Here is a 27,128-nt window from a genome sequence, read left to right on the forward strand (position 1 = left end):
GTCAGTACCCATTGTGGGCCACTGCTCAGGGGCAGAACAAAGCCCCTGAGAAATGGAGCCTCCAGCTTAACTTATTTCCTAGCCTGGCATCCATTTTTTGTTATCACAATTTCCTCATGCTCTCCACCTCCAAGTTAGACCAAATTTAATAGATAATTATAGACATTCCTATTCAACACTGTCCCCTGGCAGGAAATGAGTGCCTTAATTTTCTGATTAAAAAAAAAGGCAAACTAAGCATTTTCTCAGAATGTATGCTCATTGCTCTCTTACCCACTTGGAATCCATGCATGCACTTTCTTGCATCACCCGTCCTATCACCTGCCTTCTGAGCCAGGCTACCAAAGACAAATTTAAGGTGGATGAGTAGTCAATTTATCTGCAAGAATGAAGTCTCAGTGGGTAATTGAACTCATCTACTCATAAGGTTTAAAAAGGAAGAAAACTGGTTTTAGATACGGTGCTATGTATCAGCAATAGAGTCATAATAAATTTCAGTAGTCTTACCATGCCAAAAGTATTCTGACTAAACAGTAAAAATATTGTATGACATAACAATGGCTCAGAGAATTCTACAGTAGTTGGGCTATAGGTTGTTGGAGTGTACATAGTGTGGTATATCTGTAAGTCTCCTTTCCCTCCTGCTAGTAAGTCTTGCTCTAGCTTCCTTGTTTTAGATCTTTGACCATACGACTCTTCTAATAAGGCACAAAAACATCATCATTCAGCTGTGAAGCTTATACCAATATTAATCTGCAGGGAAAGTACCAGATTTTCTCAGCTGGTCTGCTGAACCACTTCTTTTTCCATAAGCAATACAGACAGATAAAATAAATATTAGGCAACACTTCTTCAAACTATCACAGGTTTTTTATGGTGTTTCTTTTCAGCATTGCAACAGATTGGTGTTGGTTATCGCCATGCAAGCTGATTGAATTGTATTGGCACTGAAGTACAGAAACTCACATATTCAATAGAACCTCATGCTCCGTTAAATTTGTGCCAACTATTGTGGCTGTGGGGATGATGCATAGTGAAAATAGAAAGTGAGCACATCCCACTGAATGGCTTTCTAAGGATCTCCTTGCCCCATCAAGAAAAGACTGGTAGTAGGAGTTTCAAGTGGGAGTTTCTACCCTTGTTATTACTTGCATTGTAAGGGTTACACGCTGACTGTGGTAACATTGTTCAGGGAAAGATCTTCAGGAGTATAATTACTCTTTCAATTTCACGTGGATAAAGAAAGGAAATGATCCTAAGAATATAAGACCTCAAAGACCCATGAAAAGCAAGAGGAATATCTCAGTTAACTTAGCTGAGAACCTATCATTAGAAATGTCAGCTGGCAAATCATGGCAGGGACCTTCTATATTTATATGGTAACAAGTTATTCATCACTTCACACTAGTTCAATGTGCTTACACTGGAGTAGGTCTCATGTTTTTTTTCAGAAAACCTGCAGTTTCACTAGGCATGGTTGTTTATAATCAACATTGCATCCAACTCTAATAGGCTTACACAGTTTAGACAAAATAGAGATTCATGCCTTATTTTGTTAAAAATGTTATTAAGAAGGTTTTGTTAATTTCAACAAACTGATGTAGAAAAAAAAAGGAAAAGCTTTCTGAGTTCAGGAAGCTCCCTGCCTTGAACAGAACAACCTCTACCTGCAAGAGAGATTCATTTGCCTTCATTTTTGTATATGGCTATCCTAAAAAAACAGAGTACAAGCATGAGCCTGGAATGCAATTTACAAAAGCTATAGTGTGGTATAGACTATATTATGTATTTTTAAAGTTCTACATGCCATTAAAAAAAACAGGGGACAAAACTAATGCTATACTACCTGTAAAGCTTATAACAAGGGAGGCTAGAAGTAGGACATACTAGAACAGACCTAATATACCCATGAGTCTAAGGCTGATTTAGAACAAGATCAATGACAACACATGGGCACGCTCCTGTGCACAGCATCTTTTTATAGAGATTTGACAGTAGTCAAGAGTACGTTTAGACTTGTGAAGCTTTAAGATGTAGCGTATGAATCAGCAATCTTGGGTTTTGGATGAACAGATAATGAATCATCACTTCCTCTATCTGTACTTCCGTTGTGTTACATAAAAGGGCCAGCTATAACATTTTATTTTCTGGTATTATATCTGCAGGGCACTCATAACCTGATTTTGGACCTAGCAGCCCTGATAATACGGTGTCATTTCTAAACCAGAGACATTCCATTGACCAACACCCCATCACGCTTTCAACATTACTGTGCTATGACTAGCAGAGAAGTTTCTGCTTAAATACCTTCTTCGTGGGATGTTCAAATAAAGACTGTATGAATTATGAGTATTGCTATTATCTAGAGAAGACAAATGTGTAATGCATGATGGCATTAATAAAATGGATACATCATTTCTAAGCTTCCATTTTTATACATAGCCAGAATTTATTTTCTCTCATGCTCACTGTCTTTATGACTACCCTGAGAAAAAAGCTACAAATGGAGCAACTTTCCTTTGGGGGATGGAGAGTTTAAGAAAGTTAGCATTCTGGGTTGGATGGAAATGGCTTTATTAAGCTTTATTTTGTAAATATTTTGCTTCCCTCCCTTACTCCCAAAGGACAGAATCACAACTTCCTCTCCCATTACAGTGAGTTGATATGGCCAGGCAGTTGCTGGCCCAGAAGAAAGCCTGCTGCTGCCCCATCGACAGCCTGAAAACTGCCTTGACTGGAATCCTCTCTCAGTCTCACTTGTCAGAGCTATGCAGCTTTGCATATGTAAATATACTGCAGAAAAATATATAAGTAAGCATATGAAAAAGGATCAGGAACTTTAGAAAGGGTTTTCCGTACCCCAAGAAAAGGACATGAATGGCATGCTACCCATGCCATGTGCTATTTTCTGTCTAATCTCATTCTCTGGGAAGGGATCCCTGGTAGAACTCCTTGCTAAAGGCAAAGAGAAAGGGTTTTTATTGTTGTTGTTGTGTGGTACTGTTATTAAGTTACGTTTCCAAGAAAAACTCTGATGAACATTTATTCCTTTAAACATTCAAATTTTGTAACAAAGAAAAATTTCTAACTACTTATGGTTAAGAGAAGCTTTTTCCTTTTCACTAATCTGCGAATAAAACCCTATTTCCTTTTCCTATCCGACACATTTGGTGCTTTCTCCTTCAGACATAAGTCCTCAAATAACTCCTCAGACCCTTAAATAGTACCTTATGACTAGCAAATATCTATTTGTGTCACTGTGGTGAGATCTACAGTTTTGCAGTAGAGTGCAAGTTAGATGAAGTTAATGCATGAACTGTGTTTTGCTCAATGAACAAGGCCCATCCAGTTGCCTGGTTAACAAAAAGTGGCTAAAAAGAACTAGTCAGCAAGGACATGTGTGCCTTAGATAAGCATTTGAGTTTAAAGCAAATTTTTGTTGGTGTGGTGTAGGAACAGCATGGTGAAAGAGCAGCTGTGGGGTTTTTTTGCATTAGATACCTTTTTAATGGGCTTCAGAAAGAAAAACTGAAAGGTTGTCAGCCTGAATACTTAAATGAGATGAGGTAAAGTAGTAAAAAAAATCTTAGTGGTTTCGCTAAGCTAACAGGGCAATAAGCTTTGAGTAAAAGATTAAGGAAGTGGAAGTGTGGTGAACCAGTTTAATAGACTTGGAGTCAGAAGGGATGAGAAGGTAAAATATAAATCGACAGTATCAGAAGTCACACAATCAAAATGAATTAAAAGAAGAGATAGGAAGATGGAAGCAGCAACATGTGTGGAAATAAAGATGTGGAAGATCTTAAGATGTAGTGTTGGAGCAAAAGCCTCCAAAGAGGTTTGAAGTTGTCCTATCCGTGGCACCAAGCAAAGCAAATGGTTTATGTATCAGCATTCCGGGGAAAACTTTTTTTTTTTTTAATTTTACAGATAAATGTCAACAGGTGTCATTTGGAAATGAAGGCAGATGTTAAAAGTCCTGAAGGCCTAAGAGAAAGATTGCAATAGTCTGTGTACAGAAGTGTAATATCCCTTCCATAGATGACTGTAATAAAATATGAGAGAATTATCTCCAAAACTACCAGATTTTGCACAGAGTGATAAAAAGAGAATCCTGCAACTGACAAATAAGAAGTAACTTAACTGTATGCCAAAATACTGATAACTGCTGTTTCTCAAACAAACCAAGCAGTTCTGAAGAAATTGCACAAATTTCTCCAAATCAACCTATAGAGAGGCTTTGCTACAGCAAAGAAAGAAGTTCTCCTTGTGTTCTGTTTATAGGAGAACACCATGGATCTTGTTTAGAATCCTGAAATAAAGGCCAAGGGAAGTGATCATTCCCCTTCATGGGGCACTTGTGAGGTTGTATCTGGAGAACTGTGTCCAATTTTGGGTCCCTCAATAATAATACCTCATGGACTCACTGGGGTGAAAGCAGTGGAGGGTCACCAGGACAATTATGAGACCTGAACATGCTGCACAACGTGAGGCTGAGGGAGCTGAGTTTGCTTAACTTGCAGAAGAACAGGCTAAGCAGCAGTGGGTCAGAGTGCAGCCTCCTGCTACCGGAAATAGGGAGCAGAGAGAAGATGGAGCCAGACTTTCCCCCGAGATGTACCACAAAAGGAAAAAAGGCAGCAGTCTTGTGTTGCAGCAAAGGAATTCCAGATAGATAAATGGAAAAAATTACAAGAGTGGTCAAGCACAGGCACAGGTTGCCTAGAGAAGCTGAGGACTCTCTGTCCTTGGAGGTATTAAAAGCTCAGCTGGACAAGCAACCTGAGCAGCCAGATCTAACTTTGCAGCTAGTCCTGTCTGAGGAGGAGACTGGTCCCTTGCAATCTCTGTTATTCTATGACTGTAATTCTCCATGATGCAAGATTTTTCTCATTGATTAAAACCATTTTAAAGATTGCAACACTTATTGTAAGCATTATTACATCTATGGAGAAAGCACACTTTGACAATAAGCTCTCTGTGTTCCAGGAAGCAGCATCCAAGAATAACCAAAGGAAATAAATTTATTGCAAATATGTTATTTAGGCCACAGATCTTTCTACACTCAGAGGCCCTAACTACTTCCCCTCCCATTACAGGGTGAAACAAGACTGATGCTGTTACAGCACTTGGATTTAAGAGCTTAATTCTTTCCAGCAAATATAAAAATGAAATAAAACTCTGCATGAAATTTGACTTCTGTGAAACTGGGGAAATATACATATATCTGTTGTGCATCCAAAAAGGATAACTAGGTAAGATCCTGGGAAACTCTAATTTTATGGCTGAAGTGATTAGAAATTAGGCTAAATCTGAAAGAGAAAAGGTTCATTCATCTCTTAGACCTATGCCATAGGGGAGATTTTTCCCCCACATAGCAAATCCAAGAAAAACTTGACACAGAATTTCAGTGTACTGATTTCCAAGCCCTGTTCTTCCCTTGTGATACGTAAGAAAAAAAAGAACCTTGCAAGAGAACCAGAAGTACAGGAATGGATCATGTCTCTTGGGTGGCAGAACAAGAAAATGAGCATTATTCAGACCCTTCAAAGGCTTCTAAAAACTCTGGGTGAACATACTGCAGATGTTAGCTAGGCTGCTGTCAGATATAGCAATGCTCATTCACGACAAAGGTTTTCATTCATTCTCCTTCTCTGGAGACATTCAAAACCCGACTGGACACATTCCTGTGTAGCCTCATCTAGGTGTTCCTGCTCTGGCAGGGGAATTGGACTGGATGATCTTTTGAGGTCCCTTCCAATCCCTAACATTGTGTGATTCTGTGATTCAAGCCTTATGGGAGTAGTAATCATATTGAAAAATCATGTGGCTCCTGCAAGGCTGTAAGGAATTGTTCAGATGTGGATAAAGAAATCACATTTTTGCTTGAAAGATTGCAAAGAACTAGAATACTTCCCACGTAGCTCATGGAAGTGTCTACTCAACTAACATTTGCTTGTTCACACAGGATTAAACATAAACCCAATTGCACAAAGCAGCCTTTCACTTAATGTTTCCTTTAGAAAAGACTACTGATCGGTAGAGGTAATTCCTCCACCCAGGCCTAGGAAAAAGACTAAACACTCATTACATATACATAACAAAATGCTTTATATTTATGAAATATCTGGCCACAGAATCTCAAGATTCAACTTTCCTGGGTGTGTGGTTAAAAAAAAAACCCCACAAACAACCAAACAAAAAAACCAACCACTGAACAGAAAAATAATGCGAAAAGCAATGTAGTTGCAAAAAATACTGAAATACTGCATTTCTTTCAGACATCTAGGAGGGCCTTTGCGTATCAAAAAACTGGTCTGCATTCATAAGCCAGATTTATACTCATGTATAAAACATATGTATGTGTTTTGTTTGTTGTTTTATTTTTTTCCCCCTGCACTTTTGTGAATCCTTCATTGATAATTCAGGTTATTCCAAGAATGAATACATAGATTCGTGTTCTTCTTTTAGTTTTTCTTTCCCTTTTTACTCTAAGTAGTAGTAATTTATAAGTAACAAGGTATTGTCTTTATTTTCTGTTGCTTACTACATACAACTGAAGAAATTACACTTTTGAAAGGCTGCATCTTGCAAAAAAGCTGCTTAAGGGAATCTTGCTCAAAATATCCTGAATTTAATATAATCACATTATACAAAACATTTGAGCAACCTGAGATACATTTTCTTGCCTTTTCTACTTCAGTTGTTTCAGAGAGCAATGCATTTCTCTTGCACTATACATTTCCAAAGTGATGACTCATCTACCATTGAGTAATCTGTCATTAATCAGTCTTAATAAGATTAGACATTTAAAATCAATTTCTACCTTCTAAATCAGTACAAAGCTTTCAGTTTCTAGGAATTTAAATGCCTTTCAATTTAAATGTCTTTGAATTTAACCTTACAAAGTTCTGAGATCCAGTTCTGGCAAGAACTTTTGTTATTGACTTTAAAAGAACCAGACCCGGACCCCCTGCCAGTGCCTAAAGAATTAGGCCTACATTGTCTCCTGGTGAGACTGATTATCCTTGTAACTGCTGCAAAAGAGCATCAACCCCATCCATCTTTGCATAATCTCTCTGTGAGTTTGGCTGCATGCTGCTTGGCCGTTTCTCTAGGGGTTGGGTGTATTCTGGTGGGCAGATCTGCAAAAAGGCCCAATTTCTACAAGCAAGCTCCAAGTGGGCAGGAAAGGGATCTACTGTCCTGTCAAAGTCTGAGTTTTCAAACACTGACTAACAGTTAAGTACCTGGAAAATTAAACATTTCTGAAAACTTACTATTCTCTTCTCCAACACTACGTCATTTTGCCTTTTCAAAATGTTTCATTTTACCTTCTTTCCTTCAGAGTTAAGAGTTTATTCCAAAAGCAACATATCCCAAATAAACATGGTTTAACAGCAATTTCATCCTGAATGACACCAACAAAAAGTGATCTCAGAATTTCCCAAAACAGTATCATCAGGATAAATAAGAGTTTTGTGGGCACAGGAATCTTTTTTTTTTTTTCCCAGACCTTCTGTGATTTGTCTCTTAATAAATGGTCACATGTGACTGATGTCCTCTTGGTGAGGAGATTCCAAAGGCTCGAGCATGTTAGGTCTGGTTGAACCACAAGGAACGGGGTAATAAAAATTCTAAAAATATAAAAAACTTACTTGTTCCTCATATGGAATGTGTCGGTGCTGAAAAAATCCCTGAAACAACAATGGAGTTTCCCAGGATATGTTTCCTCAGTATATATGCATAACCATGAGGAGTTTCTAAAGTTTATCAAAGGGCTCTGAGAAGCAAGTAAATATTATAACCTTCTGCTAAGACTAAATAAGACTTCTGTTCACTGTATTTCACCAGATAAATCACTGATTTAATTTTTTCTAAGGCTCAAAGGCTCAACTTGGTTTGGACTTCACTATCCTTGCTGTGTACCTGAGTAATTACTATTTGCATCATAGTCACATTTATATAAACCCGCGGTCCAACTTCATAGATAATACACGCTTACAAAGATTAGGTTTAGTAGCAGGGAATGAATATTGAACAGAAGAGCTCCATTCCAGAAAAAAAAAAAAAAAAAGGCTGGTGTAAACCTTGTGTGACAGCACTGTCCTCTGACCTAATGGGCCACGTCTCTCTATTATCACAGATAATCTTTCACTAAAGCTCTGCTTCATTCACAGGTCTTGAGTGATGCTGCAGGAACCAAATATGTGCCAGCCAAAAGAAGGTGGATGCTTTCTGTTTTCTAATAACCCCAGTATTTTGCCTTTGGCCTAGTAATTGATTTTAGTCTCAAGCCCAAAATAAAATAAAATACTTCCCTGTTAAATGGCATGCTGCAACTGCATTGAGCTGTAACAGCATTGCTCTCCCACTCTGCAAACAGCACCAGTTTTTCAAGGGATGCATTACTATGCAAGTGAAATGGAGACTTACATTTTTTTTCTCTCTGGACATTTTCCTGTAAATGTGGTTGTGACTTTACTTTGCTCTGAGAACATGCTTGCTTACCTTTGCTTCAAAGGGTTTCAGTTAAATGCCAAAGGCGGTTCAATTCTTTCGATATCATCAACTGCAACATATCTCCTTTCTTCCCTCCTGGAGCTGTGGAGGAGAACTGCAAAGAACCACAGCAACCTGAGAGTAATAATGTCCAAGTAAACCACAAAAACCTTGTTTAATTACTCAATTTCAGAACACAGTCTGAAAAAACCCAGCTCTTTCATTCTACTCTGCCATAAAATGACCAGAGCCAACAAACGACCAAAGCAGTGCATTGCTGCCCGATAGCTGACAGAAAGGCACAATCACTCATTATATGCACTCAGAGCTGCCGATTGAAAAGTGTTGGTTAATTTAGACAGGTGAAGAACAGCGAGACCTGCAGGGTTGTCCACATATAAAAGCATTCACTGTGGAGCTAATAGTATATGTTTGTCTTTGAACAGAACAGTGTGAACCCAAATGCCTGCTTGTCACCGAGCAACCTCAGTGAACTGCTTGCAAAGTGAGCCTGTGCTTTACATTGCCTCTGGATCATAATCTAGGCTGCAAACTATTTTTAAAAACATACATTTAAAGTTTACCAAAACTATGGTGAATATACTAAAACTATATTTACTGTAGCTGACTTGTTGCAATTAGCTTCTTACATTTCAGCTTCAATGATTTCAGAAAAGGACAAAGAATTAGTCTAGGTGGTCAGTCTGTGTTTGCCTGTTACAGAAGCAGTTAGAGGTACAACCCCCTATGATGTGGCTTGATTTTATAAGCAACACTGCCTCTTCCTATATGTGTATATACCTATTACTGCCATTGCTTCTATGTGCATCTACAAATGTCAGGAAAGTTGATATGGCACAGAGTGCTATCAAATGCACAGTAAGACAATGATTTTTTTTCCTCTGGTGTTCCCCTTTTAGCAGCCCCATTTGAAAGGTAAGACAGATGGATTTACGTTTTTAAGCTGCCGATGACAAGAGAGCTGCTGAACCAAAATAACTGGAAACCTGAGGCCTCTATAAAAAGCGCAACTAGGGAGCCATCATTGACAGTACAAACTGGTGTGCTACCTCAGGTAACCCCATCAGTTTGCCTCGATGCAGAGGTGTCTCCTCGGATGAGGAAAGAGTTGCCCTGGCTCTGCACAACGTGCTCTGCTTGTATTGGCAACCGGAAACTGCAACACCACTCTGTGGCCATGAACGTGCTCCAGGTTACCAAGTAGGCATGAAGCTGCTGTATCTAGTCCATATTTACTGACTTGGGCAATGATTTGCCTGTGAAAGGCTCTGTATCTCACTACTGTTTTTTTGCTAAGTATATCACCTTAAATAATCTTTCATAATGTTTTCAGAGTTGGGCAAAACAGGTATTTTAACAGAAGAGGAACAAAATGTTTTACAGCAGCAAACAGTGCAATGAGCTACTACACAGTAGCAGAAGTGTGTGTAGCAAAAGCCTTGGGGCGAGTCCTTTTGTGCAGGATTCAGGCATGGAATAAAATAATTTCCCAGGTCCTATTTAATGCCTGCCCATAGGCAGAGTGATATAGCAGCCCCAGGTGCTGCTCCCAAATAACGCAGCAGCCCAGCTAAGTGGTACTATGGGGGAAGTTGCATGGCAAAAGATTTGAGTAGCACAAGCTCATAAAACTTCTCTAGAGTTATTCACTCACTTTTTTTTATAACAGGGAAATAGAGGAGATGTGTTAAGTGCCCGCTGTGTGCTCAGTCCTTCCTTACATCCATGGGGGATGTTGGGCCATGCTTACCGCTGCCAGCCAGGCAGCTGGGGCTGGAAGTATTTGTAGTTCTTCCTAAAGAGAAATAAAGACCTTGCAGCTAGCAAGGTTTCCAAAGCACAGGTACTGTTTTCTAGCACTTTCCCTATGCAAACAATGAGAATATATCATTTACCTTTCAAGAGGAAGTAGCAGTCATAAGGAAGATGGAGATGGGAAAGGAGAGGAAGAGGATGTGAGAAACAGGATGCGACTGGAGAAGCAGAGGACCGAGGAAGGTCAACCTGAATAACTGGTGCCAGGGAACGGAACAGTACTTTCCAAAACCTTGTCTGCATTGCCAGTTAGTACTTAGGCTTCATCTGCGTGACACTTAGTGACATATACTGGCATGAAAGGCAGGAACTTCAGTCACCAAGAGTCTGAGCTAAGAAACTGAAGTCTTACTGTCCCATGAATACTCTCATTATACGTACAGAGACAGCGTACTGATCCATGTGCCATGCATCAGTCAGCAGAAGTCTTCCCTCTCTAGCCCTTTCATGACTGTTTTTTCTCTCTGCTTCTGTGTATCTTGAGTCCAAAATTCAGGTGTTCTTGTTACCACCCTCCATGCTCACACACTATCTCCTAATAAATTCTCACACATTGCAGTGGAGCTTTTCTTTTTTGCTCACAAACCAAGAACAGAAAAATAATTTGCGTGAACCAGAAAAATCCTGTAACATCTGTTCATCACTGTAAGCCTCCTTTGCTTCATGTAGAGCACAAGACTTCCTGCTGTTCATTTGTGCATGGTCCCATCCACTTGTAAAAAATATGATGTCAGAAAAGTACAGTTCACAGACTCCATATCACATCTTATACGGTGACTGCAAGTCATCTGTTGTACTTGGGAAAGAGCAGATGGGCCAGCAAGAATGTGACAGTAAAACTGTTGATCCACAGAAGACCCACAGAGCCAGCCAGCAGACAGAGCATAGTCTTTGAAGAGTAGTAACTGGGGGATGGACCTTCTCTGGGTGACTCTCAGCCTGCAGAAGACAACACACTGCTATCCATGGGCTGTCCACCTCTCCAGCACCTGCAAGGGCTTGTCAGCCTTGTGGATCCTGTGCAAGGGGCCTTCTGGGAGGCAGGACGCAGCAGTAACAGCATTACTATGGCTAATGCTGCAGAGGCTGCATTCTACCAATTTTTGTCCCTTCACTCTGGAAAGAGGCAACAGATCTAATGTGGGAACTACAGCAGGGCCTGTCACATCTTCAGACAGTGCACAGATTACCATGTGTGGGAGGTGAAAAGCCATCAGCACTGTTCAAATTAAATATCCAAAAGTAGTTTTTCACTGAGGACAAGGACAGTTATATTCCAGGATGACAGATTTCTGGCCCTGGCAACATGATCTCACAATGTAGGGCTCCAGCTCCTTTTCAACGAAGCTGACAGTCTAAAATTTCACCTGGGTATTACTTTTGTTCCATTAGGTAACATCCTTTAGCAGCGACTTGAAGCAGCCCTAGTTTGACAGGTGAAACAATATCCACTTCACATGGGAATCCCACGTAGCAAACCCCTGTTTGCTTTTCAGTTGCTTGAAAAGGCAGGTGTTTGAGAAAACCCACTTTGAATCTCCTGCCTGCCTTCCACCTGCTCTGTTGAGGCCTTATCTCCTGCCTTTCTGAAGGAAGACAAGAGAGTAAGGCATAGCGCTGGCTCAAGTTCCTGCAGTGCTGTAGCTCCCTGCTCCCTCTGGCCCAGGTCAGGCAGACCAATTCCTGACAGGGAAGGGTCTGCTGGGCTACCCCTTCGAAACACTTGCAAGTAAGACATGAGAACCCTGAAAATAACACAAGTAAGTTCCCTTGGCCGTAAGTAAGCAACATAGTAGGGCATGGAGCCTCGGCCCGGGGTGCGGGAAGAGAGAAACAAGGGAAAAAAAAGGAAAAAAGAAAATACGAAAAAATAACAAAACGGGAAAAAGGAAAAGAAGGAAAAATGGGAAAGGAGAAAAAGAGATTTAAAAGGAGGGAAAAAAAGGAGGGGAAAAAGGTGGAAAAAAAGGGAAAATAAAAAGGCGACGGCGGGTGCCGCTGAGCGGGGGGGCGGCACACGGCGCCCCACAGGCCGCCGCACGACCGAGACACGCGAAGCGGCGGCAGCGCCCCCCGCCGCGCACACCCAGCGCGCCGGGCCCGACCGCACCCCCGCGGGGCCGGGGCCGCCCCTTGGCCGCCCGCCGCGGGAAGGGCCGATAAAAGCGGCGGCGGGGAACGGCGCCGAGAGCGGCAGCGGCGGCCCGGCCCCATGCACTGCAGCAGGTAAGCGCCGCCCGGCCCGGACAGCGCCCACGGCCGTGCGTTACCCCCTGCCCGCCTTCGCTCTGCCTTTGCAGGTACGCTCCTGCGGGCCCGCGGAAACAGCCGCCATCGAGCGGCAGCCTTAAGGGGAATAAACCCTTAGAACTTGCCGGGCTCTCCTCCCCTCCCTTCTTGCGCTTTTACAGGTCCTGCAAAAAAGCCCTTCTGCTTTTGCAGTGCCTGCTCATACTGCTGGACTGGCCTCCTCTTTTGCTGGCAATTCTTTATTTTTTTTTTTTTTTTTAACCTCTTCTAGCAGCCTGCCTTGTTCAGATTATGCTGGTGTTGGGGTTTTTTTTGTTTGTTTGTTTGGTCTCTTCTTTTTTGGTGTTTGTTGTTGTTGCTTTGAGCTTCTTTTTTTCTCCCCTCCCTCATTTTTTGATACTACAAAAGCTTAGGAGCAGTTGTCCCAGGAGCTGGTCACAAAAGTTGCAGAGAATATTTTTGAAGCCTTAGTTCTTTTCCTATTAAAGCAAAGCACAACTTGATTAATTTGATGCTGGTACTCTCCTCGTCCTACTTATTATGGCAAATACCATTACAATTAAAAAAAAAAAAAGGAGTTACAAGACCAGCACAGATTCTGCCTTTTTTTTTTTTTTTTTGGCAGAACTTTCAAATACCAGTAGAGAACCCTGGGAAGGAGAAAGCCATTTACTTAAGTGACAAAGCAAATGCTCTGTCTTCCCATGACTCAACAAAAAATCCAAATTTCCAGCAAGGACTGCATTCTTCTCAGAAGAGATGTGCTGCAGTTGAAGCCCTTCTTACAAATATTCAAGCTAACAGGCTCTGAAGGGGCTGCATTCTTGCATAGTAATTGTGATTTTCATCCCTGAGAGGGAGGGTTATGAAGAAACTTTTGCAGCTGTTCTTGTTTAATAATTGCTGTAGGTTTTTGGCATGGACTTTGGGGATTATAAAAAGATTGTTTAAAGACAGTTCTTAAAACACAAAGTGAAAAAAATTAAGTGTCATCCCCTCCCCCTTTTTTTTTTTTCCTCCTATTCACTCAGCAGTCAATGTTAACAGTGCAAAAGAGCTCAGTTACCTACACCTGGGTTAATAGCTCCTAGGAGGTATTTCCAAAGGTACTTTAGTGTTTTTATTCATCTGAATTAACCAAAACCAGAGTGCCTAACAATTGCATTTATGGTTGTTCAGAGCCACAGTGTGATGGTTCTGCATCAAGGTACACAGCCTCCCATTTGATGCCGTGATGGGACAGGTGACTTCCTTAATATAGTGCTGTCTCTGCTCAGAGATGAAACAGCTGATCCAGCTTGCTGGAATTTTAAGACCTGGCTCAGAGGCTCTGAAAGGGAAACTAACATGAATGAGTACTTCCACTGGACCTGTTTCACTGGTTAGTTTAATGTTCTTTTCAGTGTTTTCAGGGAAGTGTGCTTAATTAGCTGTCACTAAAATCTATTTTTCAGAGGAAAAGAAACGACTACATTTGAATTGAAAGAGTTAAGAATTAGCAAGAAATGATGGAATGGTCTCACCCTAGTTCCTTAGCTTGAGTTGTCCATTTTAATTTAGGCTGAATTATATAAGGCCATGCAAAGATGAGGCCATTAATAATTGAGACAAGAGATGAAGCAAATATGCATTTTTAAGAAGCTTCTTACCCAATGTAACAAATAATAACATTCTGTCTTTCTGCTCCTTTTAGAATGATACAGATCTTGGACCCGAGACCCTTGCCAAGCTCCATCATGCCTGTGGACATGGCCATGAGGATTTGCTTAGCCCACTCTCCACCACTGAAGACCTTTCTCAGCCCCCGTGAGGACTGCCAAAGAAACAACTTTGTGAACAGATTCAAACCTCTCAGACCATGTCTTCATGTGAAACGTGATTCCGAAGCTCAGAAGAGCGACTGGAATCACTCAGCAGCCCGAGCCAAGAAGCGAGTTGTGTTTGCAGACTCGAAAGGGCTGTCTCTGACAGCAATACACACCTTCTCTGAGTTCCAGGAGCACCCTGGTTGGGATCTTCAGTTTGACCTCTTAGGAATTGAAAACATAACATCTGGCTTAAAGCTACATGAGGAGAAAAACTTGATTCTGGGTTTCCCTCGGCCCTCAGCTGACTACCTGGACTTCAGGAACCGCCTGCAGAAGAACTTGGTCTGCCTGGAGAACTGCACCCTGCAAGAGAAAGTGCTGTCAGGCACTGTGAAAGTAAAAAATGTCAGCTTCGAAAAAAAGGTTCAGGTTCGAATTACCTTTGATACATGGAAGACCTACACAGACATTGAGTGTGTATACATGAACAATGTTTACAGCGATTCTGAAAATGACACTTTCTCATTTAGCATTGACTTGCCTCCTGCCATTTCCTCAGAAGATAAGATAGAGTTTTGTGTTTCTTACCAAAGTGGAGATCACACCTTCTGGGACAATAATGAGGGTCAGAATTATAAGATTCTCCATACAGAGTGGAAACCTGATGGTGTTCAAATACCATCAGCCAAGAAAGACTCTGTAGATCTTCAGACTCCAAGGAGAGGACAAGACAGAGAGCCTGACCAGCTAGGCAGTCCGAGGCTGTCCAGTGGTCTCTTTCCCCAGTGGCAGAGCTTGGGTCAGATTGAAAATTCGTCACCATATTGGTGATGAATACTAGCAAGGAAGCATCCTTCCATTTGGCAACAGAGCAGTGTTAGTTTTCTGGTTCACATACTACACACCAAAACCACCTGTCAGGTTTTGTTGGCTGTCTGAACAAATCCAGATTCACTAGTCTGTGGACCTCATTAAACCATATTATACTACTGAAGTTCTTAGCCAAACCTTATCCTTGGAAGGAAAGAAAACCAAGACAAAACCCATGTGTATGCCATCAACTATAAAAATAGCATGCTCGTATCTTAAGTATACGCTGCTTGCTTTCTGCTCTCAACTCTCCTGAGTCATTAGGAAAGAGACTCCTGTGAGAAAGTATGGAAGGCAGCAGTATCATAGCAAGCTGTAGTAACTGCATGTGTGAGAGTATGTGCACAAAGATGTTACATGAACAGAACATCATAATTCACTTTGCGTCCATTAGGAGTGCAGTAGAGATGAGGTGATGCTATCAGGACGGAGGCTTGCTATGACCCTCTACGTGCTTGTAGCAGAGGCTGATAGGAATGCATGGCTAGGATTTGCAGCTTCAATACAGGTTAAGAAATTTGGAGAGGGCAATAGAAAGTGGGGAAAGGGAAGAGGTAGGATGTGCTGTATAACTTGGAGATGGACAATGTTCTAATTTCTTCCTTCCAAACTTGGACTTCTAAATCCCAGAAAAAGATCTATGGGATGCAGAAGAAAATACAGAAGATGATGCAAAGTGAGTAGTGAAAGTGACAGCTGCTTTGGGAAGACATCTCTGTCCTCATTGGCTTTGTAAATAAGTGTCTTGCATTTGAGAACAAGTCTAACCTTGACTTCGTCATCCTACTCACTTAGCAGGCAGATGGTCACCTTTTAATGTTAGAAGAAATATGTGCCTTTAAAAAAATTTTAAAACCACCTTACATGCCAAAAAATAGGGTTAGAGGAGAAAGCAGACAAAGTGATCTGTAAACTTCATAGTCTATGGCAGCATTAGATTATTTGACTCATGACCTGATCTAGTCTTACAGCATCTGATGGTTGAGTATCCTGCTCTCTATTGTAAAGTTGGTGACGACTTTTCACAAATGTGTAACATAGGCAAGGTCCTTCATATTGAAGACAGTGAATTCGCTGCCCTTTGTGAAAGCTAATTTCTTTAAAAGAGAAGGGTTGCTACTAGTTTTTTCTAGACTGAACACAGGCTTGCGCATAAATAGAAAACGGCTCTGTTTTATTGTACCTCATTTTCTGAAGTTTTTTTTTTATACTTCAGTAAACTAATGTATATTTTGTATCTTTATGCTTACAATTTGGCTTTCTGAGCTGTCAAACTGTAAAGGTGATCTGTGTTTCGTGAAAGACTAGTATGGGAAATTGTCGAATACATACTCAGCAGGTGTGAATACTGGCACACCTTTTAGTTGTACAGAAATGGTGTTAACATAAAAATATAAATCACATTTTTGCCCGTTGCTAAGAGGTATAATATCCCAAGTCTGAAGCTACTTGCAATGCAGCGAGACAAAAAATACTAAGGTGAAATAAGCCTCCTCCTCAATTGCACTTTTTCCCTACATAACCCCTGCTGTTATGTGTAAACTAGCCATTTTAAGAATAAACTGTGTTTTGATACACTTGGTTCTTACTGTATCAGCTCAATCTATTCAATCTCAGTCTATTTGCTCAACTTCTTTAGACAGCTTCACTTGTGATACAAGGTACAACCAGTTTGCTCTGTGCTATGGGATGTTGCTAAATCTGGCTATGGCATGGTAACTAGGTCAGCAGCTGGCATTACCCTGAAGATTAAATCCAAGCTCTCCACTAAATGAGAGGTCCTCAAAAGTATTTGCCCTAAGATTTCTGTAGTTTAAAAAACACCCTGTATCTCACCAAATTTAACTGGAATATTTTGCTTTGACAGATTATGTTGGGGATCTTGCTGTGCCACAGGTGAGTCTGTCTGGCAGGAGTCTGTCTTAATCTGATGGCCAGACTTACCTGCCAAGCTACAGCATATGTGATACTTGCATGGGTGCATCGAGACAGCAGCGCTTAATGTCTTCTGGCTCACATTCACCTGGTACTTAGCTTGTTACAGTGCTGTTTGGGGCACTGGGAGCTTGGATTCTCCTCTCACACCCAGGAACCCAGCTGAACTGCCATCAGTAGCAAACAATAACCTGCAAAATAAAGTGTCTGTCTTTGAGCCAGCCATTCACCTTGACACTGCAGCACAGACCGACCCTTGCAGTTACTTAGAATGGAGAAAACGGTATGCTGTTTCCCAAGGACCCTAGTTCCTGAAGGGCAGACCGTTTCGTACACCTCTGCTTCTCCTAGGTGGCAATTTAGGTGAGCACAGAGTGAAAACAGATTAGCCAGCACCAGTTGCACACCAGATACTTTATATGGGATTTCTTAATACATCAGCTCAGTGACAAGACACAGTTCAGTTCAATCTGTTGCACACCAAGTCACAGGTTTCCCAGCAAGAAATGTAGTTTTAATTATGAAAAAGCAATTCCTGAAAGGCAAATGACAACATGGCACCGACAGCGTGTTTCTGATCTGTGGAATGAATTTAGAGCTTCGACAATGCAAAACCTGCACAGAGCCCTCCTTTCTCCAACACCATTTACCAATCTCAAACTCTACCAAGTACTACGCTGTGTCTTACTGCACAGGAGTTCTAATGATATATACTGCATCACCATCTCCCTGCTCCAGGGAAAACAAACAAACAAAAAAAAGTGAATTGAAGAGAGATTTGTAACTTAAGTGCACTGAAGGCTCCTCTGCCCCAAGGTGGGACTTCGCTTTGGCAAACCAGACAGAAGGCTACTGTGTAGAGCAGAAGCCTCCTAACATGAGGAAAAGTATCATCTTATATCCTCCAGCCAAGTTTTGTAACCAACCATCACAACAGAAAATGCTTACTTGTCCACCTCTTGATCAAGATATAAATCACTTAAAAACACAAGAAGACAAGTTCCTTTGACCGAGCTTTGGCTTTAAACCAGTTTCTTTGCAAAGATGCCTTACAAGATCTTATTTGCCCAGCAGAGAGATGATGCGATGCTGCAGTGTCACTCTGCAGCTTTATAGCCTTCTTCAGTCAAGAGAGAAAGGATTTGTCCTTTCTCCACTCCTTACCAAAGCTATACAGTTTCACTCCTTCCTCTTTTAAAACACAACTTGTGTTTAACACTAAAGCTCACATCCATCAAAAATGTCACAGGCTCCTAGAGGAAGGTATTAGCAACACTAACATATTAACTGAAGAAAAAAAAAAAAAAAAAAAATCAGCCTTACGAATGTGTTTATCAGACACTGAAAAAAGCAGTTACTCCCTTGGGAAACTGTCTTAGCCCACGGAATTCAAACATATACCTCAGATGCTGCATACCCTGCTCAAAACCTGAAAGTATAAAGCAGATGCAGTCCTAGGAACACAGCTTGCAAACCTATAGCATAATCTCATTCTTTTATGAAGTCATTTTTCCGTCTGCATTGTGGATTTGTATTTCCACCACTAAGGTGACAGAGTGGGTGACTAGATTCACTCCTGTAGCTCTGTAGGTCTGAGGTGTCTAACTTTCAGTTATAGCCTATGGGTGACACAGTTCTTAAAGACTTTATTCTTCAAACATAAGTGTTTCAAGTGGGTTCCTGATAACTGTACTCCCTTTTATAACACTAGGCCTAGCTTCACTATGCAAAATTAAATTGAAATTTGATGGTGTTTCATATTAACAAAGATCTGTCACCCTGGAAAGTCAGCATCCTATCTCCTGAGAACATAATTAGAATTTTCATAGGCAATTAGTGAATTTTCACAGGCTTTTTCTGTAATTATATATATCTAAACAAATTATCACAATTTATATGGCAAATCTGATGAATTAGTGGTAATATGGTAGATGTTATAGTATATACATAAGCCAGCAACTCCCATCCCCCTTAACACTTCAGAGCTTTAAAATGAAATGTAAACAGGAACAAAATGTTTCAGCGAGGCCAAATTAAAAGAAAGTGAGGCTTCCCTAAATCCTCTTGAGAGGTCTCTACTCTTCTTTCAAGAATCACCCATACTTCAGCCATTTGCTTAACTTGTTCTTACAGCCCTCCACAGATGGATGCTCCACGAGCTTTCTAAGTTTTTCTTTCTTCTACTTACCTTAAAAGAGGCTCCTGAGGTCTTAGCCTAATTAAAATTAAGCTCCTAATTACTTGTTTTATTCTGCATAGACAAGAAGACAAAACTACTGCTTTCTTCTTGCAATAGGCTGTAAATACTTAAGAACAAAGAACAGCTTTCCTTCCTTTCCTCACATCCCTACATCCCCTACATAGTACTTCATTTCATGAGAAATGGCTATTTTGGTTTTTCAGCCTTGTTTGGAGAGGAACCTGTTAGACTTCTGGATTTTCCTTAAGGCAGAAATATCACTCTCAGCTAGCTTCGGTGAAAGCCTTGTGGTGTGGTGTGGTCCTCGACTTCACCAATGCAAACTTAACACAGCTCAGTACCCATCTTTCATTGCTCAACTGACTTCATCTGACTCATACAATAAGGCCTCAGGAATGTATGTATCAATTCTGCAGCGCTCAATAGGCTGTCTGTGAAGCTTATGACAGCTGGGCAGATTAAATCAGTGATGTGCTTCACTGACAATTTATTCTAAGGATGGCATTTCTTCCATTAAAAACATTCATCTTTTTCCGTGCTCCTCCTCCCTATATTGCGAATGGCTTCTAACACTCCAGCCTTTGTTTATCTCCTTCCTGGACTAGTCATTAAGTTGGTCAGCTTTCATTTCTTCCATGTGGAGAACAGTGTTTTCTGCTTTGGCGACACAATTCGTGCCAGCTTGATAGGATTTTTGCAGTGCTCCCTGCAGGTGGCCCAGTGTTGATCTTCGTAAGTGCATCTTTCAAACAGTGAGGTAGAAAATACCAGAGTTAATTGTGTTGAGGCAAATGCAGCATTCTGGACCTGCTCAGTTGCTGATAATTTTGTAAGACACTCTAGGCATTGCAGTGCACTGAACGTATAGCAGTTGTGTACATTCCCTACATCTGCACAGGGGAAAAAATAAGGCTGCTAAACAGCTAAAGACAGGGCTTTCTGACAGGAGTGACTGTCAGTAACGTTATGGTTATGATAAGTTAGCAACCTGAACTGATTCAGGGGAAGGGAGTAAGCACTAAACAAGCAATCAAACATAGCATACCAGAAACTGGAAGCCTGCAAGAGAAGAAACTGGTCTACAGTTTACTATACTGTAAAAGAAACAAATTGGAAAAAATAAATTAAAAAATTATTTGCATCAAATGTGGTATTGGGGAAATACCTCTGCTATCTCTTAATATTTCAGATCATTGTAGTATTCTAAATGCTTTTGGACTTGCAGCATCTTGCACCTTGCTTTTAGGAACAAAATTAAAGTGGCTGCTGCTACACACTTGACTGGGCAGCAATGGGACTGGTGTGGCAATGCCCCTCTCCAGCAGAAACAGTAAAATAAAAAACCAAAAAGCTTCATACATCACAACTCCTGCCCTAAATAGCTCCTTCTTCCCCCAATCGCACATACAACTGTAGTTAACCATGAACTGTAAAGTCAAAAGCAAATAGCTGAATTTCTTTTTTGAAAGAATGTGTCTCACTGATATTCCTTTGAGAAAATATTGTTTTAACAGACAGATTCATAGTATGCAGCAAGTATCATTAACTGAAATCAGGGAAAGCTCAGGGTGAGGTGGTTTTGTGTGCATGTTTGAGTTTTGGGGGGTTTTAAAGGCTTTTCTTTGCAAGGCTTAGCTTTTGTCTCCTGCCTTCCTACTCACAATCTCCCTACAGTTTCCCATGCCCAGAGCTAATTCAACATCTAACCAGGAGACAGACAGGTTCTGAAAGCATCCAGCTGCCTTACTTTAACTGAACAGTTACAACAGAATTTATAGAGATTTACAAAAAAACCCCAAACCTCAAACACAAAACCACAACACACCAAGCAAACAAGCAAAAAGCCTAGTTCTATTCCTCAGTTTAAAGTTAATTACATACTGCAGGTCCATCCAGCCAGGTCAGGTCGAGAATATTATGGTACAGCAGAGACCTCTCTGACTTGGCTCTGAGCACCATAACAGATCTACTGACCCCAGGAAAACAGATGCATCCATGAACTCAGAATACAGCCACACCATTAACTATTCTCATCTCCTCTACCCATAAAAAGCTCAGGCCACACACTGATGCAGTGCAGAAACATGCAGGAGTTGTGGAGTTTGACAGGTGCAGTTAAAGATAATTTTTTGTGTTTAGGTGACAGTCATATATCAAATATCAATACACTTCAAACTCTCCATCTAGCAAAGGTGAATGATATAAGAGCTCCTAACATTTTTTGCTGCACTTCATTTTTCCCTTCAAAGAGTCCTACCCTCCCTTTTGCTCTCAAATGTGCACAGTCAAAACTAGCACATGGTCTCTGTGTCTGTAACTATCACCTCCACAGCTGTACCAGCAAAACCATTTACTCTTTGCTCTGCATTAGAAGTCAGGAAATATTAACTTCCAAGCCATTCTTCCCAGCCTTAGAGCCTTTTTTTTTTTTTTTAAATCAGGTCATACGATCCTCCTTTTTTTACCTGACATAATCTTCTGGAAGACCAGGTGTCTCAGTTGATGGACAGTATCACTTTCAGAGGTCTGGCATTGCCTTTGCTTGGGAAGGACATCGGGGCAACGTATAATCCCAGTACACAGGAATAGTCTGCTGGTGAAAAGCAGAACCCAGTATTTGGGATGAGAATGGTTAGAAGCACTCACAGATCTCCAGGACGAGCTAAAATCCACCCCCCACAAGCAGGAGATGGCAATGATCCTCTAGTGTTATTGCTGAAGTAAATCTTCTGCAGGCCTGATATCAGCCTGGGAGTGGTGGGTTAGAGCCGACTGCTGCATTAGAAGCAGCTGAGAAAATGGGAGCAGCAGACGCAGATTGTAAGGCACACATGGTGGTTATTTGGTAAATAACTGAATGTCATTCATTCCCCTCCAAACTAAACCTTTACCAAGCTAGAGAAAAGCAAAAGGGGCATTTCTCGGGCACCTGTCTCAGCATCCTAACTGTACTGGGACCAGCTGCCCAGCTTTTTACATTGGCTCATGTGAAAGCATAAGGTCAAGGCACCACTGAAGAAAGAGTTGGGTCTGTGCTGAATGCAGCGTAGACCCTGACAGAGTAACAGGGTGGGTACAGGGTGTTTCTGCTCAGCTGGAAGTGAGAGTGATGGGGCAATACAGTCTGTGATGTGTAAGGGTGAAGGCTCTGCTCCTCTATTTCAAAATCCAAGAGCAGCTGAATACTGAAGAACTTGACTCTGATATTCATTCTAGATAGTAATTAGGAAAATATAGTATTTTGATATTTTCAGTGGACTGCAAATGTCAAATATTATGTTCTTATTCTCAAGATCAGTTACATAAATAACATTGCATTTTATTCTATCCAGTGAAAAATATGCTGCTTCTTAAGTATAAAATGTCATACAAATGCTACAAGTGTGCGTTCTGGGCAAGTGCAGGTTAAGGTGTCATATAGTCATAGCCTCAAGCAGCTAACTGACAGTGGAGGTTGTGCTGGATTTCTCCTCCTGACACTTCGTGATTATTCAGAGAAGGAAAAAAAAGAGAGTTGAAGTCTGTTTCTGAGATCCCATCTTGCTAGCTAGTTATTAGAGCTCACATCTTACTCCTGCCGTCCCTGGGAGGTTGCCCTGGGCATACACCTGAGCTGAGTCCAGGGTCACGGTGGCTCTGAAGCCGCTTGCCCTGGCAGGTGTAAGTCTGTCTTGTCTCTTGGGGTAATACGGTAAAGAATTACTTTCTGTCAGCATGGCAGTGATGGGAAAAGAGAAGCCTGTGCAAGTCATTTTAAATAATCAGTCACCTTCTCTGGGCTAAAAGCTCCTTAGAGAAGGCAAGATTTTACCTTTTACGATCTATGGTTCACAGGTATGTTCTAATGCCTTCCTCAGCCACTGGTGAACACAGGGCAGCAATACCTTTACAAGGAACAATTAGGCGAAGAAAAATATTTATAGTTATCATGTTACGACAGCTAGAGCAGAGCAAAAGGAGAGCAAGAGCAGAGCAAAGTGATTCGAAATGCAAAATACTGCCTTCCTTTCCTTTTCTGTATGGATTATATTATCCCCTCTGGCATTTGCTTATTCCTCTTGGGAGTCTTTTCAAAGCGTTCTCAGCTCTGGAATTTAATGCCTGGCATCACTGATGTGCAGAATTAAAAATGTAAAGCACATTTGCCACCTTCCACTTTTAGAATAGCAACAGAGAAAATAGTCCTTTGCCTGCATGTAAAGCCGGGAGGGCCAAAGGATGGAGCTGCAGTGCGAGTGGAGGGGCAAGAGGAGAGCCCATGGTGGTGCAGCCCAAAGAGAGGGAGGCAAAAGTCCCTCTGCAGCTACAGGAGCAACCAGAGGAGAGGGAAGCTGTGGATAAAAGTTCCATCAACTGTTCATTGCTACATGTGATCTGGCACGGAAACCTGTTGAAGTGTTGCTTCAGGAGACAAGTATTTTTGTCTATAGCCTTTTGGCCAGGAAAAGGACTAGGTTTTAGCTTAATTGATACCTGCAGTTGTTAGCAATCAGAGTGGTTTGATGAAAGATAGTAAAAAGCCTGATTTTCACTGGATGGTCCTGATGTACAAAACTAAAAATCTTTTATGAAAAAAAAATACAGAGAATGGGAAGTGTGTTTTCTCCACTCATCATGGAATATTATTAACAGCTCTAGCATTTGCTTTCTGAAGTGGGCTACGGACATTTTCCAGACACCATTCTACCTGTTTTCCAATTTGTCTTGTTTAGTGAGTATTTTTGAAACTCTCAAGGCATAGCTATTAAAGTAGTACTTACAAAAATGGTCTCTCGTAACACTTTTGAAGGGTCTTCTCAGACAGCAGGTTTACCACTACTGCAGCACGACTGGAAACCAGTATGAATTTCTAATAATTTACCTTTATTTTTATACTGTTCCTTTGGTAAACAGAGCAAGGTAATTCATAGGCACATAACCTGTGGTTTATGTGCCACAGGGGCATTTGGCACAGGTTTAAAATAATCTTGAGACTGTGGTGGGCTTTTTTTTCATCCATGGTTTCAATTTTTGTCAGAGCAACTTCTTGCCTTTCCTGCTCTGAGTCACAAGTTTGTGCTGAACAGCATGGGAGCCCCTGTGGTATTTTACATAAGGGTTTATTTGTGCGCCTTTATAGAGACAAATGTGCACAGTGGTTGGTAATGTATTCTTTTCCAAATGATTTTAAATTCTGGCCTCTTGCAACTAACTTTTGGTATTACTATGAGTTTGCTGGTTTTGTGACTACACAACATACTCAGTCTGGCATCACTGGTGAGGGAGAAGTATCTGTAAGGCAATTCCTCTTGAACTAAAGCCAGTCTCGCCAGAGTGACTTTGGTCCATTATTGTAAAGCATCTTCTGTTCTCCAAAGGGCATTCCTTTTCAACACTGTGAGCCCACATGGTTTCCTGGACAGCATGGATTTCCCTTCACATAATGGTGCAAATTAAGCGTCACCATCCTTCAATAAATTCGGGATGCGTGTGACTACCTTTCAAACAGGCAAGCAGCACAAAAGTGAAATAGGACAGAAGATGGACTGGAGTCCCTGGATATTTTCCACCATCCGGTCTGTAGCACTTGCCGTGGCTGCTCACTTCCCACGCTGGCTGCCAAGCAGAGCCCGGCCAGCTCCAGACACAGGGCTAAGGGGACAGCTGGGTCAATGAGGGCTGAGCTGCAGCTTGGCGCTGCTAAAGGAAATGTTCCTTTGCCCTAAGGAGACATGGAAATAGTTGTACTGCCAGCATCTGCTTCCTCTTAAACATCTATTTTACTCCTACATTTGACAGATGGACCAGTGATGGGGAGATGAGTGCTGAGAGCCTCAGGCTAATTTCACTGATTTGGAAACATAACTGAGAAATACATATATTTTTATCCCTTTCTATTTTCACAGGGGTTTTACTGCTTTCATTCAGCAAAGGCCAGAGCTACAAATCAAATTTGAATTTAGTTTATCAAGGAGTGGAGGTGTGAAGGTGTGACTGATCTAAACCATTTCACCCATTTTCACGGTTCTGCAGGCTTGCTGAATATTTCAAACAGAATTAACAAATATATTCTTAGTGCAAAGACTGCTTTCAGAGTAGAAGGAGCTATTTTGGATTTCCAGCTGGATTTCCCACCCTACACCGAACGTTCTGCAAATCGTTAAGATTTCTCTCTGATATCCCTCAGTTTTGTTTGTCAGGCGACACAGTAATTCCGTCATCATGCTTGCCTCCCTTCCTGGGCTCCCTATAATTTTTCCTCTCATGCACCCCCAATTCCCAAACTTGCAGCAGGGTTATTCTCACCTTATGCCCTACCTGAAATTCACAGGCTGCATGTGCTAAGTGTAAGTCAGCAGTAATTACACTTCGTCTTTAGGAAAGACAGTGGTGAAGGAATTGAAGGTGATTCAGCAGAACACTTCATTAGCAATATCACTCTGGAAGTCATCACACTTGAGTCATCAGGTTCAAGTTTCACAGTCACAGGCGATTGTGTAACAGATAGTTATCCTAAAGGCTTTCTGTAGTACCCTGAAATAAGCTATCCCATTATACTCACGGACTGCAAATTAAAGCACTACGAAGGGCAGGGATGGCGCCTAAGTGCTCTGAGCAATTTCAGATTTGTCTATCCTGTCAAAAGTGCTTCTCTCGATTCTCACAAAACACAGCACTGTGGTTAGAAATCAGTTTATTCTGATGAGTCAGTGCTCATAGTACTATCCTGGCACAATTGAGGCACTAGCAATTAAATCTTATTCTCCAGTTGTTCTGCCTTTTTAATCACTGCCAGTTCTCATGTGTTTCTGGCTTATTACTTGCTCTGAAGGAGCTGGAGGCAGATGGCCGATCAGGTATTGCAGAGACGTGCCATACTGATGTCAGTCTAACTGCAGAGTTTAAATCTACTGTCTGAACAAAAAAGATTGGATGTGTATAATGAATCCACCATGGGGTCACGTTGCAGCATCTATTAAAACAAGAGCGAAATAGTACTGCACACCAATATCATAAAAGGAACCAGCAGTTAATTGTATGACTGGCTTAGTTAATGTTCGTTATAAATTACGGTAATTAGCAATGTAAACTAAAGTCAAAGGCATTTCTTCCAAAATTTAAGAATTTCTAATTTCTTTTTAAATCTGTATGGCTGGGGGTAGCTATTTGTGAGGCTGATGGTGAACCACCGTGGGATTGTTCTGCAGGACGTGCAAGTCTGCAGGCTTCTTCTACAGCCCTGCCAGTACACTGACCCCGTCAGCATCTTCCCCTTCTGGTCTGCCTTTCCTTTATGTGATCTTTGGTACAAGACAAATCAGTGAAGGGTCAGCATGAGACCAAGAAACTCCTAGTTTGTGGCTTAAGGAATGCAATGCTTAACATATTTTGCCTGTAAGTATTTTACAGCAATGACATACTGTCCTCTCAGTGCTTTATAAGGCCAAGTGGATAATCTTTCCTTATCTCCTAAGTATGTTTTGCGTAACACCCTGAACAGCATTTGCAGCTGCTAATAAAGACAGTATTTTTAATGGATGTTCTAATTTCACAAAATGGCATTTCATTTAAGATCCTACATTCTTCTTTAAGTCTGACAATATTCTGAAGGCGTGTCAGAATGGAAGTACTGGGTTTTTAGTGCAAGCAGAAGAGATCATCTGAATGCCAAGCAGGGAAAGGTGCGAGTGGAATGGACCGCTGAGGCTGTGCAGGGGAACTCACATTTGAGAGCAGACATGAAGCCT

At 41.3% G+C, this 27,128-nt stretch overlaps 1 protein-coding gene across 2 annotated transcripts; it reads left to right on the top strand.

Moving 5' to 3' along the window:
- The first annotated feature begins 12,463 nt into the window (after positions 1-12,463).
- On the top strand, positions 12,464-16,843 carry PPP1R3C (protein phosphatase 1 regulatory subunit 3C). Of its 2 annotated transcripts, none has more exons than XM_065843481.2 (2): positions 12,464-12,564; positions 14,282-16,843. In XM_065843481.2, exons 1-2 carry the CDS (start codon positions 12,551-12,553, stop codon positions 15,225-15,227), a joined length of 960 nt encoding a protein of 319 aa, XP_065699553.1. In that variant the 5' UTR covers positions 12,464-12,550; the 3' UTR covers positions 15,228-16,843. The 2 variants fall into 2 exon arrangements, with proteins under 2 accessions (XP_065699553.1, XP_071668022.1); XM_071811921.1 differs by having other exon boundaries at positions 12,562-12,638.
- Positions 16,844-27,128: the final 10,285 nt, after the last annotated feature.

This window comes from Patagioenas fasciata, chromosome 8 (assembly GCF_037038585.1).
Source record: "Patagioenas fasciata isolate bPatFas1 chromosome 8, bPatFas1.hap1, whole genome shotgun sequence".
In the NCBI taxonomy this organism is placed as follows: domain Eukaryota; kingdom Metazoa; phylum Chordata; class Aves; order Columbiformes; family Columbidae; genus Patagioenas; species Patagioenas fasciata.